Here is an 18,629-nt window from a genome sequence, read left to right on the forward strand (position 1 = left end):
TCACCGTTTTAAGCAGTCAAGACTTATCTGAAGGTCTATAAAATGTAACCTGTTTGTTTCATTGAAATCCATTCATTTAGGTTGTGAGTAGTAGTAAAAATGTCCTGCTAAGCTGAGTATCTGGTGTGTATTCCTAGCTGTTCAATAGGCAGAGATCAGGAGATAGGAGGCCAGGCCAGACCAGCAAAAAAAAAAAAAATATATATATATATATATGTATATATATATATATACATACATACATACCTACATATACATATATAACACATTTTCAAGACTTCTTCTCAACCACTGGCTGGGCATGGTGGCACATGCTGGGATAATCCCAGCTGTAGTTGGGGGAGGAGAGAAGGGAGCACAGTGGCTTCTCACATGGAGCCTGAGCACGCTTGTCATCCACAGTAACACAGAAGCCAAGTAAGAGTGGCACTGTACAGTCAGCCTTGGGCATACAGCAAGACCGGATCTCAACAGCAACCAATGCAAAAAGGGGCTAGAGGGGCTGGGAATATGGCCTAGTGGCAAGTCTGCTTGCCTCGTATACATGAAGCCCTGGGTTCGATTCCCCAGCACCACATATATATAGAAAACAGCCAGAAGTGGCGCTGTGGCTCAAGTGGTAGAGCACTAGCCTTGAGCAAAAACAAGCCAGGGACAGTGCTCAGGCCCTGAGTTCAAGCCCCAGGACTGGCAAAAAAAAAAAAAATGTTGTTGAAAAAGGGGCTAGAGACGTGGCTCAGGAGGTAGAACATCTTCCTGGCAAATTTAGGGCCCTGAATTCAATCCCCAGAAGTGAAGAAGGAAAAAGAAAAGACTTACTGAGCGTGATTTATTGTATATGGCCCAATAGCAGCATCTAAATGTAGATTTGTTGTTCTCTATCCATAACGGCATACGTAAAAACTAACATTAAGTATACAAAGAAGAAAATCATTTCAATCATTCAGACGTACTATTGAATATTTAGAGGAAAACAGATGTCTTGTGTTATTTATGAATTTACAGATTCTAAAAGTAGTTTTTTAAAAATATGACTCAGAATGATAATGGCATATTATATTTATTAAACACTAAGTCTATAAAATCTAAGAATGAAGAAATACCACTGTCACGTAACTACAAACATCATACTTCCTGTTATGTGGCTAAAAAAAAGTATACATCATTATTAACAATTAAAATTTAAAAGCCATGTTGTTTTCAAATAGATCTTATTTTAAAAATAAAAATATTATGTTAGCATGGGTTAACAGGAAAATCCAGTTTTTAAACTCAAACTAAAAAGTGATTAAAAGACTCTTTGATATATATGTATTTATTTATTTTGTTTGTGTCCTTCTTATCACCATAGTTAAATAATTGCTTAGACATAATATCTCTTTTCCTCTACCTGATTTCCTCCACTTGTCCATGAATATAACAGCACCTGACCTCCATGGTTGACTATATATCTTACCTAACACAGTATCTCCAATTTAACAATTTTTTTTTTTTGCCAGTCCTGGGCCTTGGACTCAGGGCCTGAGCACTGTCCCTGGCTGCTTTTTGCTCAAGGCTAGTACTCTGCCACTTGAGCCACAGTGCCACTTCTGGCCTTTATATATTGTGGTGCTGAGGATTCAAACCCAGGGCTTCATGTATATGAGGCAAGCACTCTTGCCACTAGGCCATATTCCCAGCCCCAACAATTAATTTTTAAATAACTGTTGAGTACATTAAAAACAATATATTAAAGACCTATTTTTTTTTGTTAAAGGTCCATATGCCATGGGCACTGGTGGCTCACCCCTATAATCCTAGCTACTAGGGAAGCTGAGATTTGAGGACCATGGTTTGATGCTGGCCTGGGCAAGAAAGTATGTGAGACTCTTATCTCCAGGAAACTACCCAAAAACCTAGAAGTGGAGCTGTGGTTCAAGTAGTATAAAGTACTAGCCTTAAATTAAGCAAAAGAAGCTCAGAGACAGAGCTCAGGCCCTGAATTCAAGCCCCATGACAACACCAAAAAACAACTACTCACAGGCTGCTAACAAGATTGAGGGAACAGAAATATATATTCAATTTATGTATCAAAGGACAATGTGGTAAGTATTTTACAATAATTTGAACAAAAAGCTATGAGACAATGAAAGGGCTGGTGAAAGCTTCTAGTAAGGAGAATATGGGAAAAGGTTCAACAAAGAGATGATAAATCCCAATGTGTTATACATCTACTGATTCACCCACTATTGTCAGTAAGTACAAGTAGCTATAGAGTTTTCTGTTACGCCTTATGTAAATAAAAAGTGTAACACACGGTCTTACATGTAAGGTTTAACAGCCTGAGTTTAAGCTGTTACTACTGTTGCCCAGCACTGTTACCTCACAAGTATAATCCTAGGTACTCAGAAAGCTGAGATCTGAGGATCACAGTTCAAAGCTAGCCCAGGCAGGAAAGTCTAAAGAGCACATATCTCCAATCAAAAAGCCTATGGCTCAAGTGGTAGAGTGCTAGCCTTGAGCAATTAAGATCAGGATAGCTCCCAGGTCCTGAGTTCAAACTCTAGGACTGGAAGAAAAAGAAAAGAATACAAAAAGGAAGGGAGGGGGGAGGGAGGGATGGAAGGGAAGGAAGGAGGGATGGAAGGAAAGGGAGGGAGGGAGGGACAGAAGGAATGGGAGGGAGGGAGGGAGGGAGAGAGGGAAGGAGGGAGGGAGGGAGGGAAGGAGGTAGGGAGGGAGGGAGGAAAGGGATGTGAAGTTAGTACTCTCTACTCTCTCCTAAGCCTTTATGAAGAATTCTCCCCATCCCCCCTAAAAAGCAGTAAAATAAGGAACAAACTATATAATCAAGGCTCAGAAAGTTTTAGAAGGGATTAATATATAGCATATTATATTATATTATATATGTATATGTACATGTTTTTCCAAACTTGTATAAATGACTACAAACATAATTTTCAGTAAATTACAAAAAGAAAGCACATTTATGTTTCATATATGAAAATATAGGTTTATTATATTATAAAATAGCTTTCAAACAAATATAGATCTGTAAGGCTTCAAAAGCAAATGTGGAAAGAATTTATAAAAAAAATAATAAAAGTGTTCCATCTGGTTTTTCATCACCTAACCTAATAAATGCTTTAAAACTTGGGATGTTTTAGCTACTCTAAACTAAAAGGATATAATTTGTTTTTTAAAAAAAATCATTAAATTCCAATTCACTTACACTCAGACTGTTAATCTTACAACTGTTAATGTTACATTTAAGCTAGAACTGAAATTATACCATTGGATATTTTTTCCTTAGTAGTACCACAAGATGTCACCCTAGACCTAACATCTAAATGTGTAGTTTCGCGTTCATTGTTCAGGTGTTTTTCTTGTTTTGTACATTAATGAATTTTGATGGCTAAATTTAAAAGTACTTTTTCCACTGTCAGTTATTAACAAATTGGAAATCAAAACAAACAATATAGGAACTCTAGAAATAAGAAGCAAGTCTCTGTTGTTATCAGATAACCCACTATTGTCATACAAATATAGAACCTTAACACTGGATTGTATGTTCTTTTACTTTCCTCATTCAAAAAATTTTAAATATATACATATATTTATTACTTATATGATCAAATGAAGTTGTATTTTAAAGACTGAAAAACAGAATGCACTTGCTACCACCTTCTATATTCTCACAGAACTTATTCATAAAGTACCGTTACACTCTGTGATACTGACCTCAGTCATTTAGACAGAATTCTGCTGCTCAAATATTATACCTAAGACATACTAGTTTTGGAGGTGTTAAGTTTATGATAAATTAATAAAAAAGAGGAAAGTATTTCCTTTCACAGTGATGCTTTTATCTGTAGAAAGATTCCTGATCATATTTAAATACTACACATTATGCAGTAATACTGTTGCATTTTACTGTGCATTTTTATTGGCTTTTCTACATTATGATTTCCTTGTATTTATGTAGTTAGTTGAAATTCATTTGAGAAATTATTTCCATATAGTGGCTATCTGAATATCAGAATGATAGGTAAACCTCTATTTTCCATTACTTGTAACAAAAGGGAGGTTGGGGAAGAGGGAGAAAGCAAACTATAGACGTCAAACAATGTGTTATCAGTGGTTCCCTACATATGTTTTTATAAAGATATAAATCTTCTTCAGAAAGCTCATGGCTGCGTGGCTTTTATTTGGAGTGCTCAAAGAAAATGCACAGAGAGGCCATTAACAGTTGATAATAATTCATTAATAATCAGTATTTAGCTACTTCGATAGAAATTATGTTGTGATGTATATAATTCTCCATTCTTTGTATTCTGGCTCTCCCTCAAATGACTTTTCAATGCCAGCTAAAGCAAATCTATTCAAAGCTGGGCTTGGAGATTACTTACATAACAGCTTTTTACAGATTATTATTGTCATTCATTTTATTAGAGAAATTCAAACTACACTACAGGCTTTGAGCCTAGATATTTATTTATCATTCACTTCACTTAAAATAATGTCAAAATGCAATTATTTGTCACTCATTTGTCCTTCTATTCCCTAGGTAATGGTGTTATCAGATAACCACATTATCAAAATGTAGAATTATCTACATTATTCAACAATAGCTTGCCTAACTCAAGTTCTCAAAAGCTCAAGCTCTGAAAAAACATAGCAAGTCTTAACTAAACACATCATACAAATGTATTTAGACACATTGCCATTTAGCTAATGGATTTTACTAATTATAAGCTAGATGTTAATTTTAATTGAGAAATTTGTGGTTTAACATGTTCCCCAAAATATCATTCGCTAATGAGAATGTTTATTTAAATACTGTAAAGTTCCATTCAAAGTCATTTTTATTTAATGCTAGCTAGGATGATTATAGTTACTTGTCACTACTTCTTGCCAGCCACAATGGACTCTTTTTTAAATTAATCTATTGTCAAAGTGATGTACAGAGGGGTTACAGTTTCATATGTATGGCAGTGCATACATTTCTTATCCAACTTGTTACCTTCTCCCTCATTCCCCCCTGCTTCCCCCCTTCCCAATTCCGCCCCCCCCCCCCATGCATTGTACCATTGGTTTATAGCATATCGTTTTGTAAGTAATGCTTTTGCACTGGTTTGTCTTTTATCCTTTGTCTCTCCATTTTGATATTCCCTTTCCATTCCCTAGTTCCAATACATGTATATACAATACCCGGGGTACCAAAATCAGTTACAGTGATATCAGGGGTAAAACCATGGGGAAGAAATAAAAAGGCATAATTTCACATGGTATGTTGAAAATAAAAACAACAATGATAAACCATTTATTTTCATAACTTGGAGTTCGTTTTGTTTAGCATCATCTTATGTGTTCATATGTACATAATTATTGAGCTATTGTGATCTTCTGCTAAGATTATTCCCCATGAGGGAAACCATAGTCTATGTTTCTTTGGGTCTGGCTCACTTTACTTAGTATGATTTTTTTCCAAGTCCTTCCATTTCTTTACGAATGGGCAATGTCATTCTTTCTGATAGAGGTATAGAATTCCATTGTGTATATGTGGCTCAAGAAAATGTGGATTCTTTTAAAGAATTTTAAAGAAAATAAGCCATATACAAAATGATCCTATAAAGATTTTTACTTCTATCTATAGTCATTAAACTAATTAGTAATTTTCAAAGTCAAATGGTTTTTAAATTAAGTTCAATTTTTCTACTTTCCTAATAGAAGCAAGAAAAATGAAAAGATTATTTGTTTTTATACTTGTTTCAGGAGAATGAAAGTCAAATTTGGATCTTTAATAGAATGTGGCCTGACATTTTTGTGTTAGATAATTCCCTCTCTAGAGGGAAGTAACTTCTTTCCATAGCATATCTGTCTTCAACGTTTTGCAACCAACTACTCAGTTTTTATGTGTACATTTTCCTTCCATCACAAAAATGTTTTCAATACTTACATTTTTCTATAATCTGTTACTTATTTGTATTGTATAACAATTCTTTTTAATAATTATTAAATTTAAAAAAGAAAAAATTTTCCCTTCCAGTATAAAGGACTACCTATTTAAATTTTGATTAACACTGTGTTCTTTCACAGTACATCTAAGCTATTAAGCTCAATTCTGACCATTAAAGTGATAAGCAATTTTTGTACTACATACCCAGCAAAGCTTGGAATAAGCTGCTCTTGAAAATACTCATCACCTTCTTAACAGCATTTTTCAACAGCTGTTCCTCTGGTTTTCTTAATTTTTTACAGTATTCTTCCAGCAATGATAAAGCTCGGTCCGTATCTGAAAAGCATAATTTTAAAATTTGAATATAGTCTTAAAAATACAGTATGCTAATACTCATCTATTCTACAGGTCTTTCTAATTTCTAATTCCAAAAGAATATCCAACTGTAAAATAATATGACATAACGAATATAGTGCTGGTCACTAGTTCACTTAGTACATATGATTCTCTTTGGTCAAAAAAAAAGTCTTAAAATTCATAATTTCCTGAAAAATAATGTCAAATCTTTAAGATGACCTTTCAAGGCTCCTTCCCATGATGAATTTCAACCAATACTTTCAGCCTTAACTCCCTATATATACCCAATCTCCTTCAAACACACACATACTGCAATGATGGGTCTGTCCTATCATATACCAAAGGTTTTCATTGGTTTTATGTGATCTATGAACAGGATGTTCCCCACTGCTCCACACACATGTACATACATGCTCTACTCTTCCTTAAATTTGTGCTTTTCTTTGCTTCTATCACACTTCACTGGAATATACTATTCAATGTCACTACCTCTCCCAAGAATCAATCTGGTTTATGGAAAGTGCTGTTGGATAAATCTAGGTCTCAACCCTGCTTACCGGCTCTGTAGGATGTTTACTATTACTAATCTCTCTGAGCTTCAGTTCTTCATTTTATGTATTCAGGATGCAATGAAATAATATATGCACAATGGTTAACACAATGTCTAGCACATAGAAAGCAATTAATATGATAAATGAAAAGCTCCCTTCCCTTTAGATTTCATTCAAATGCCCTCTTCCATACATCGTATAGTTAAAATTAATCACAGTTTGATGGTAGACATTCTTTTAATTTTCACTCAAAGAATACACCATTTATTCATTACTTCTTTATATGAAGAGGCATATATAGTATATAGGTACATATATAATAAAAATATATATATATATAGCAGTACTTCCTGAGCAGATGTCTTCCTCTCTCACTAAACCAAATAGCATTGAAAAAAAATTAGCAGAGTGACATTCTTTAGTAGTAGGTGATAACTTACTTGAATCTTAAAAGCCCTCCTTTGAGTCCAACCTGCCACATTAATAAGTAGACTAAATGCAATTACTTTTACTGTTGCTCTTTTATTTTTTTTCAAGCCTTTAAGAATCCTAAGAGTGGGGCTGGGAATGGGGCTTTGTGATAAGAGTGCTTGCCTAGCATGTATGAAGCCCTGGGCTCAATTTCTTATTACCACATAAATAGAAAAAGCCAGAAATGACACTGTGGCTCAAGTGGTAGAGAGCCTTGAGCAAAAGAAGCCCAAGGACAGTGCCCAGGCCTCGAGTTCAAGTCCCAGGACTAGCCAAAAGAAAAAAAAAAAGAATCCTAAGACTACTCTTTATTTTTTTTTCTTTAGGCCACATATCCTGTCTCTTAATTTTAAGTATCATCAGTACTCAAACTTCAAAGTTTCTATCTATAGCTCAAGACTTTCCTCAGAATTAGACAGTCTTATCAAATTTAATCTTCCACATTTCCATTTGGAATGAATTCAAACTCAGTTCATTCCATCTCAAACTGAACTTGTCAAAAGCTGAACTCCTGATCCCCCTCCACCTGCAATCTACTTCTGCACAGTTCTCCATCCTTAAAATAATTCAGGCATCATTTGGCATCATCAATCCTTCTTTCCTTCTAATTCCTAATGCCAGCCTGGGGCTTTAACTCAGGGCCTGGACACTGTCCCTGAGCTGTTGTGCTCAAGGCTATTTATTGCTCTACCACTTTGAGCCAAAGCTCCACTTCCAGCTTTTTGATAGTTGGAAAAAAGAACTTCACAGACTTTCCTACCTGGGCTGGATCTGAGATGTGATCCTCAAAAGCCATGTGAGTAGCTAGGATTAGAGGTGTGAGCCTCCAACACCCAACTTCAGAGAGATATTTTTAAGTAATAAATAAGATTATATCACTTCCCAACTCAAGTCCATTGACTTTCCACCCCAGAGAGCAGGATCCTACTTGGCCTGTTTGTTGTTTGTTTGTTTTGAAGTAGAGTCTCATTATGTAGCCCAGGATACCACAAACTCATGATCCTCCAGCCTCTACTTCCCAAATGCTGGCATTACAGCCATTGCTACCACACCCATCTTGACTTCATCTCTTTTTTTTTTTTATTTTGAAACAGACTTTAATTCCTTACTCATTGTTACATCAATCTATGCCATTGATCAATGTCATCACTGTCCATATTTGTTAGATAACAATAAAGAAGGCTATTGACTAAGAAAACTGCTACTACTTCTTTTTTTTTCTCAAATTTTTATTATCTAACTGATGTACAGAGAGGTTACAGTTTCATTCGTTAGGCATTGGATACATTTCTTGTACTGTTTGTTACCTTGTCCCTCATACTCCCCCTCCCTCCCCCCCTTTCCCTTCCCCCCCACCCCGGACGTGTTCAGTTCACTTACACCAAACAGTTTTGCAAGTATTGCTTTTGTAGCTGTTTCTCTTTTTTTACCCTGTGTCTCTCAAATTTGACTTCATCTCTTATACATCTCCTTTTGCTCAACCAACTCAACTACAGTGGTTTCTTCTTTTTCTCAAATATACCACAGACTCTCCTACCTCAGGGCATTTATACTTGCCACTCTGCCAAAACTCTTTCCCTTCAGTGATCCACAGAGATTGCTCCTCCACTAATATCTCTTCTCAGATATCACATTAGAAGCAATACAAATTTTGAGTGTACTTCCTTAAAAGAAATGAGAATCACAATTAGGCAACAAAAAAATGGAGGACATTTCTTACCTAAGAAAGGAAGAAGTAAAAACTTAATGTGGGCTGGGGCAGAGCCAGAGGGAGCTGAGTAAGATCCCCTAATGACCTTATCACACCAACTTGAACAGTTGTTCACAGACACACCAACTTGCGCGGCTATTCCCACACCAAACTACCTTCATAAGACCTAAGGAAATCAAGTGAGAGACCACAGTGCCTGCATCTGTTACAGCAAAACAAAGTGTTGTTTTGAATAAGTCATGCCGCCCCCAATTCTAAGCAGCCAAGCATGAATAGGGATACCTACTATTTGTGGGAGGGAGAAAAATTAAGTCTGGCTCTTAGACTTGAAACCTACTATCAAAGTTCCCTTGAACCCCCAGTGCTGGGTAAAGCTCCACATCCCTGCACCAGGCCAATATTCATAGACTATCTGCCACAACACGCCCCCAACTTACAGAAGCAAGGTGAACCCAGACTCCACCTGCTGGAGACCAGGACTGGAAAGCTAGTAAAGGGCTTTGTCCTGGAGCTCAATATCAGGCCCACTGAGGTGAGACCAAGCATCGAGTAGAAAATAAAGGCCCTGTGGAGACATGTGCATGAGTGGCATAAATTCAAGTTTTTGCCCACACAATTTCCAGCCTTGGAGTAAGCCTATGTGTGTACACACCCTCTACTAACACTAGTCAGATCCCTGTGGTTGTCAAGCTCAACCTCAATCCTGGTGGTCAAGAGACTATCTCTGCCTTCAGTCCTCCAGTCTATAACAGCACAGTTTCTGTGGTTATGGGGCTCTAGGACTTTCCTAACACCAGAAACCTGGCCTGCATTATCACCAGCTGCAGTATGGGCCCTGATACACCCCAAAAGTGTATAGATTCTTGAGACTATGAGATTCAGTATGACCCTGCTGAGTGGCAGAAGGACCATATTCACCAACACTACCCCAACTTCGGGCAGCACAGTGTACTACAAGATCCTATTGATTAGGAGGAGGTAGGACAAGATACTAAGTATAAGACATTGCTCTGGAGCTCAGTTTCTAGTTGATGAAACCTACCTCTGGACAGATCCTAACAACCATTCCAGGCTTGCCTGTGGGTAGAACTTCTGGAACAAATCCATTACCAAGAGAAGATATCTGCTGGATTTCTATTCTAGCTAGCGTTACCTGTGCCTGGATGGAATGGTCTTGGACCATGAGTCTGCTCAGCATTAGGCAGCTTAGAATCAGTGTTGGTTTTGGTCAGATAGCAGGGTTGTTGGTCACAGTGGGCTGTGGCCTCAGGCAATGACACAGCTTGAAGACACTGTTGACATGGTGACTCTGGTGTGACATAGAAGCCATGGGGCTGCCCTACATATGCACACAGGCTAGTAACTATCCTAGGCCTAAGGAGATGCTTATGAGGACAGATTACTCGTTTAAGGTACTCTCTTCTTTTTGAACATAAGCCAACATCTAGTAATATAATTGTTTCTGCTTTCTGCTACTTTGTTTTTATTATTGATGATGACTATCACCTATCGCCTGTGTCAATTCCATTATACCCTTTAACTCCATCTGCTAACATTCTTATTTCGGACTAATAAAAGTTTGAGCTTGAGGATAATGTAAACTTAAAGCCATGCAACAACCATAAATGGAAAAACAAGGCAAGGGGAAAGAATTTGTCATGTAAGTCATAAGTTGAGTAAAGTAAAAAGTTGAGAAAATTATTCAAGCAAGTCAGTATTAATATTTTAACTGATGTTCAGCCAACCAGGTATAAGTGCAAACTGTTTCACCTGAATTATAGATAAGATAGTCTCAATTTTTAAAAATATTTTAAATGAAATGTCCTTTCATATGGTTTCTGAACCTACTAGGAAAAATGTGGAGAGAGAAGAAACTAAATTTGGGTTACCTGAGGGCAGGCACCGGGAAGGTGAGAGGATATTAAAATAGAAATTTCAGCCTAAAATATGCAACCAAAGGATATAGCGAATGTTACATAATTGGAGGCAATCATGTGTCCTGTTGATTAAGGCTCAACTCTATTGTCTTTGGTTTAAGAATAGCATTGCCAGAAGTTATAAATAATTTGGGACCAGTACTTTAAATTTACATAGTGCTAACAAATGAAATTTTAAAAATAAGAATAATATGTAATATTGCTTTCCATAACTTTAAAAAAGGGAATTGTAGATCACAGAATGATAACATTAGTAAAACTAAGATCAAAGAATAATAGAGGAAAAAGTAAGTTTAATATGCAAATAAACTTTGTGAAGCAAAGTATTTATAATAAAATTCCTTTGCATAAATGTACTTAATATTTTTACAGTTTAGGGAGACATTTTACATGCATTATGTTTTCTGATTTCCACCACTGAGAAGTTGTTATATTTATTTCACATGAAACTGAAATTCATAAGTCCAAGTTCACAGAGCTACTAAATAACAGATTTCAATTTTAATCTTAAATGCTTTCAATTCCAAGTATAGTGTTCTCTCCACAGCAGCACTCTGATTCCTCCAAAAATAGAGCAGCATATTTCTTTGAAAAAAAAATCGTGAACAATCAGACATAAATTGTCTAACTAAATTTTAGAATCTGAGGATAAATGTTAAATCACTAGTTTCACATGTGTTTATTGAAACAAAAATTATACTCATAGTATCTAAAAATGATCCTACAGTTTTAAGTCTGAAAAATAACTTCTTTTATTCATTAATAACTGAATGAATCGATTTTTGTTTATTGGGTGTCAGACACTGAGAACTCAATACTAAATGAGAGAGGCAAAAATCTTCAGGGATTTTAGTTTGAAGATGAAAATACTACAGAAAATAGTTTAACAAAGTAAAATATTAAACTAGAGTGTAATAAGTGCTATGACAAGATGCCAGGTGTCATGAAAGAGCAGAGAAGTAAATGGATGGCATACATAGCAAGTTCAGCCTTACATTCAAGCAGCCATGACAGGCATGGAAGCTCATTAAATGAAGGAGAGTAGAACCAGTTTCGAGGTTTCAAAGAATTGCTTTCTAATTTTAGAAAAACACCTCATACAATCTTAAAAGAGGGCATATTTAGGTAGTTGTTAAATGTGGCACGTGGTTACAGAAGTGTCAGTCCATGGCCACCTGGCTCTGTTGCTTTGAACCTAGGGCAAGGAAGTCCACCATAACAGGTGCACTTTGGCAGAAGAAACTTGTTGACTTCATAGCGAGGGAATAAAAAGAAGGCAGACAATAAAGGGCCAGGCCCCTATCACTTCTCCAGTAACACCCCTCAAATGACTTTTCTGGCACTAGCCCTAGATCCTGAAGGTTCTAACACTGGTGACCAAGCCTCTCCAGCACATAGGATCCAAACCAAAACTGGGGGAAAGCAAGAGAAGGGACAACATGGTTCAAAAAGAAATGTACTTAGATACTCAGAATACTAAGTTCTGAGGAGCAAGATTCAAAGCCACCCTGGAGAGACAGATCCTAGAGACTCTTATCTCCAACTAACCAAAAAAAAAAAACAAATGGAGGTATAGCTTGAGTGGTAGAACATCAGCTGTGAGCAAAAAGAGATAAGGAAAAGTGAGAGGCCCTGAGTTCAAGCCCCAGTACCGGCACACACACACACACAAACACACACACACACACACACACACACATACGCACAGTTCCAAACGATTACATTTCCCAAGACTACACAATAAGTGATGGAACCAGGATTCAAATTCTGATCTATGTGGCACCAAACAAGTTTACTGGAAAAGGATCACCATGTTCTTTTTTCTATAGTCCTTAGGAAATACAGTGTACCCCTCCTGCCAAAAAAAGAAAATTAACAAAATTAACAATCTATTGGCCAGAATATTCCTCCTGTTGAAACAAAAGGTATCAGTATAAAATGTTTCATTTATATTACTCCTTTCATATGTGCCAAGATTTCAAGTATTCCGTAAAATTGTCCACATTTGTGGAAGAAAAATCATGCTACTACTCTGGTTTTGTTGTTGTTTGACAAAACACAGTAAGATGTTTTCTATGTGTGACCAGATGTATCACTGTCATTTCTGAGCAGGGTTCATTTCAGAAGCGGACAGGAAATCTCATCCCATATCACTAATGGAAGGGGGCCTTGACTCTGAACTTATCTCTTTCTCAGAGACCCATCTCAGAACTCTTCTGATGGTAAGCATTTGTTTGTATGGCACTTTTCTAGGGACTAATATTTATATCAGCTACGCATTTTGATCTGATGTTCACAATAATCTTAAGAAGCATATTAATACAGTTACTTTTTTTTGTTTGCCAGTCCTAGAGATTGAACTGAGGGCCTAGGCATTGTCCCTGAGCTTCTTTTGCTCAAGGCTAGCATTCTACTACTTGAGCCACAGCGCCACTTATGGCTTTTCCTGCTTGTGTGGCACTGAAGAATCGAATGCAGCATTTCATGCATGCTAGGCAAGCACTCTACCACTCAGCCACATTCCCAGCCCTACAGTTACATTTTAAGGCAAGGAATTTAAAGCTCAATCTGTTGATTTGCTTTATATTAAAATCTCCCAGCTGATAGCAAAAACTTAATTGTAACACTGGACTCCCCTTCACTAATCTGTGATACCCATCCACTTTTTCAAAAAATATCAGACTTCACTGTGAAAAGACCATGGAACAAGCTTCTGGTTATAATTCTATTACTATCTTTGAAAAAGAGAAGCTCATATATACATATTATTTCATAAGGAAAGTAACATATGGCAGAGTTAAAAGACAGTAAACTTGTTAAAAAGGAAAGTGAAGCTACATGATTTTCACAAGTGGCATTATCATAAGAAGGCATATAGACAAATTCATATATAGGAGTCTGGTACTTTGAACAAGTAAATATTTTCTCGCTCCCAATTTTTTCCTTTCTTCTCATCAAGCCAGATAACTAGTATGGTACTCCATTGCCTTCAAGGAGATACATGCCAGGACAAAAGAAAAACAAATCTCTACACCCTCACAGTAAGTTTGTCACAGAGATGAAAAAGAAATACTCAAGCAGAGAAAGAGAGACGTTTGTTATCACCAACCCTACCACCCCCACCGAACCTAGAAAGATTTACTCAGTCAGAAAAAAGAAAAGGTTTTGGATACCAAGGCCACAAGAATCTAGGCTCGGCTATCAACCTTGCCTGGAAAGCAGAAAGACTAGAAAGAAATGGCATCATAATGCAGCTTGGCAAACAGACACTTTAGTTGTAGTAAGAGAATGAAGTGGTGACTTGGAATAGTTGCCAGACCAGAAGGAACTACCTAGACACAGCAACTCACACCTATCGTATATTTCAACAGTCAATGACCAGAGAATACCCCCATCCCGGATGTGAACTAAGGAAAACATAAAAAAGGGTTAGAGAGCTAGTCAACAGTGTATTTCTAGCTACTTAGAAGGCTGAGATTTAAGGACTGAAGTTCAAGGCCAGCCTTGAGCAAAAATTTTAAGAGACAGCATCTGTCCCTCAGTTCAGCCACAGTACTGGCACATGCACATGTGCACACACACACACACACACACACACACAATTAGAATTACTTTATCCACTATTCAGTAGCCAAGAGTAAAAAATAAATTGGAGTTTTATAAAATAAGTAATTTTTCACATGCCTAAATATATGGATAAAATGTCCAGCTTAATGACTGCCTGATCTTGATCCTTCTTCTAGTAGCTAGGTGTCTGCCTACTAGTCTAGATTTTTCTCAGCTGTAACATTAACATTCATGACCATCCATCATGATATTGATGATGGTGATGGCGGTGGTGATACAGAATGTGATGTTATAATTCAAAGCAAAAATAATAATGATGGTGATCTGAAACAGTATTTACCATATCTATGACTAGTAAACCTCTGCCAGGAACCTTTTATATGTCACATCTTTCCAGGAAGGCTTGAGTCTTCCTCATCTGTTTCCTTGAAATGGTATGTTAACTTCACCACGTAAAATTAAAAATATGCACTTCCACATCTGTCTTCCTAACACAGTTCAAGAATCACAATAGCCGGGGAGCTGGGAATGTGGTTTAGTGGTGGAGTGCTTGCCTAGCAAGCTCTGGGTTTGATTCCTCAGTACCACATACACAGAAAAAGCCAGAAGTGGCACTGTGGCTCAAGAGGCAGAGTGCTAGCCTTGAGCAAAAAGAAGCCAGGGACAGTGCTCAGGCCCTGAGTCCAAGCCCCAGGACTGGCAAAAAAAAAAAAAAAAAAAAAAAAAAAATCACAATAGCTGGGGACAGTACCAGTACCAGTGGATGATAACTGCAGTCTGTCCGGCTCAGAAGGCTGAGACCCAGAGAATTGTGGCTCACAGCTAGTCTAGGCAGAAAAAGCCAGAAAACTCCAGCACTAAAACTTAGAGCACTAGCTCTAAGCAAGCAAGCTGAGTGAAAGTGTGAAGCCACGAGTTCAAACTCTAGTATCTCCAAAAAGAAAAGTGAAAAACGATCAACATGGCCAAAATAATAGCATTTGTCCCTGAAAACCAAGCATCTGACATGTGCCTGGCACATGGCAGGCATTCAATAAATCCTAATGGAATGGAGAAGTGATTGAATAGATAGAAGTAAAGCTATTACCTTAAATATATACTATAGTTTACCTTGCTCATTTTGAATAGAACAGAGTGTATTAACCCCATCATAAGTCTTACTAAACTTTTAATGATAAAGATGTCATAACTCTCCAAAATAACCCCACACAACAACAGAAGACTTAAGTGTCTTATCCTAACAAAGCTAAGGCCTGAGCAGCAAGCAAGAAACAGAATACTAAACTTTTTCCATAGTCTTTGAATGTTAAAATTTAATGTTTTTCAAAAGATCTTCTTATCTTATAATACATTGTTCCTATTGACCTTAAAGCCTAAAATAAATGGAGTGTGAAAGGAATTGTTTCATAATGGAAGTAATTTGGCCATAATTCTCCAAATAACTTTGAAACACTTACTAAAAATTGAACCCATGCAGAAAGCTTACTAGGTTGGAATTCAGAATGACTGACTGGACGGAAGAGACTGGGTAAAACTCATGATCCTTTGCTGACGAAGTAACCTACATTAAGGATACACAGCCCTTGTGTCTTGACTGCTACAAATTCCTGCACAGGAATTATGGCTTAAAGGACAGTTTTCTTCCCCTTGGCTAAAAAAATAAAGGTTATGCATCTCAATCGTACACTAAAAACCATTTTTATAATAGCTGACATGGTAATAATAAATATAAGAAATAAGAGTATGAAAAATAGAATGAAATTAAGACAGAATATTGTTCCTATATTTCATCATTTAAGTAAAGGCTCTATTTATTGATGGAGACGTGACTGAACTGATTGCCTTAATGCAATATTTTAAAAATACATTATTTGGGTAGTATCTTTTCACTAACTAAAATTTTTATCCCAAAAAGTAGGCAATAGTAGGCCTAAATGAGAAATCAAATAATCTATTAAATAGAGTACTTTGAGCACTGACCCCTAAACCTAGCATGCCATATCTTATCCTATTGAGTCTTTAGCATATCATTTGCAATTTTCTCAATACATTACATGTGAAAAATAAAATAAATTAATAGATCATTTGCCTGTATGTTTATTGCTTGACTCATGGCCTACTCCTAATCAGTAGTTGAACGAACACACACACACACGCACGCACACACACACATTTCTCTGTCCAGAATATCCTAAATATCTCCTAGATGACAATTTTCCAAAATCACAAATTCATGACTTATTATTCCCAGTAACTCTTTCAACCAAAATCCACATAACTCTGAGGGAACTTAAAATTACTTTGGCTTACAGAAATTGAGAATCTTTACTAATGACTTTTTCCAATCCTTCCTACAAAAATGTTCAAAACTTAACTCTTTTGAGTTCCATTACCTGTATGGAAAAATAAAAATAAATACTTAAGTTTTGCCAGCCACCAATGGCTCACACATGTTTATCCTACTCAGGAGACTGAGATCTGAGGACAGCAGTTCAAAGCCAGCCCAGGCAGAAAAGTCTGTGAGACTCATCTCCAATTAACCACCAGAAAACTGGAAGTGGCACTTTAGCTCAAGTGGTAGACCCCTAGCCTTGACCTAAAAAGCTCAGAGACAGCCCCCAGGCTCCAGTTCAAGCCCCACGACTGACAAAAAAAAAAAAAAAAGTTTCATGAAACACAAAAAGCATCTAGGGAGTTGGGGATGTGGCTTAGCGGTAGAGTGCTGACCTAGCATGCATGAAGCCCTGGGTTCAATTCCTCAGCATCACATATACAGAAAAAGCCAGAAGTGGCACTGTGGCTCAAGAGGCAGAGTGCTAGCCTTGAGCAAAAAGAAGCCAGGGACAGTGCTCAGGCCCTGAGTCCCAAGCCCCAAGACTGGTTAAAAAAAAAAAAGATATAATGTCCAAATATGTGGATATAAAACAATAGCATTTAGCTTTTAGTACCAGATAAAAATCTGCTTATGCTTGCTCCATTAATCACTGAAAACAGTTGCAAAAAGAATTCAAAGGAAAGGCGTACCATATATGTGAATAATACCAGAATGCTATACCATTTTTAAAGACAATTAGAAAATAATAGGAACAGTTTCCAAAACACAGAAATGAAATGAGCATATGTCTCAAAGTATTAGAAGCAATTTCTTTTGCATATTTAATGACAATAAGGGAAACAAACAACCTATTCAAAAGAAAACTTCATTTTAATAAAACTCTACTAAGCATATTTTATTCTTACAACAGCAAGTTTCTGCTAAAAACACAGGGAAGGAAAGAAGAAACGGTAATTCTTTTCTTCTTACATTAGCTCTGTAACATATTAATCGTATCACTTCAGTTCAAGAAATCTTCTTCAAGGGTACTACAGCCACTACAATTTTGTATCACATCAGAAAATGCTAATACAACGTATCCTGGATTAGCCCTAAATTTCATGTTAAAATACATGAAAAAATTATTCTAAGGGTTCAGTTGGAAGTAAATCAAATTACTACTAATAGGTGTTAGAATCCTACATAAAAATCAAATATGGAGAAAAATGAGAAAAATGTTGGTTAAACAGATCTATAAAACTGTGAACAGACTGTGTGAGTTTGAAATAATGGCAGAAAATAAAAGAGCAAGCTTGAGTGAAAGTGGCAGCTTATATTTTGTCAGTTGTGGGGTTTGAACTTGGGGCCTGGCTCTGTCCTTGAGCTGTTTTGCTCAAAGCTAGCTAGAAGTGGAGCCATAGCTCCACTTCTGAGTGGCAGCTTTTCCAAGAGAGTCAAGAATAGAGCCTACAGCTGGCGCCAGTGGACCACACTTATTCAGACTATTCAGGACCAGACTATTCAGGAGACTTGTGAGCCAAAGGATCTTGATTCAAAGCCAGCCCAGGCAGAAAAACCCAAGATATGCCATCTTCAAAACGACCAGCAAAAAAAATCAGCCAGGAGGAATGGTTCAAGTGTTACACTACCAGCCAAGTTCAGCAAACACTAAGTTCAAACCTCAGTACCCAGGGGGGAAAAAAAAAAGAACTGCACCTAGAAATGGGCTCAATGATATTTTACATCCATTCCACTCTCCACTATGGGTATATGTTGCCGGTGA

At 36.9% G+C, this 18,629-nt stretch overlaps 1 protein-coding gene across 1 annotated transcript in view; it reads right to left on the bottom strand.

The window, feature by feature from the left end:
- The window catches only part of Dlg2 (discs large MAGUK scaffold protein 2), a 1,704,707-nt gene that overhangs the window by 1,682,492 nt on the left and 3,586 nt on the right, over positions 1 to 18,629 (bottom strand). Inside the window, exon 2 of the mRNA XM_048360010.1 lies at positions 6,143 to 6,274. Coding sequence (XP_048215967.1) covers positions 6,143 to 6,274 — 132 coding nt within the window. The remainder of the gene's footprint in view (positions 1 to 6,142; positions 6,275 to 18,629) is intronic.

Source organism: Perognathus longimembris, chromosome 13, assembly GCF_023159225.1.
Source record: "Perognathus longimembris pacificus isolate PPM17 chromosome 13, ASM2315922v1, whole genome shotgun sequence".
Taxonomy (NCBI): domain Eukaryota; kingdom Metazoa; phylum Chordata; class Mammalia; order Rodentia; family Heteromyidae; genus Perognathus; species Perognathus longimembris.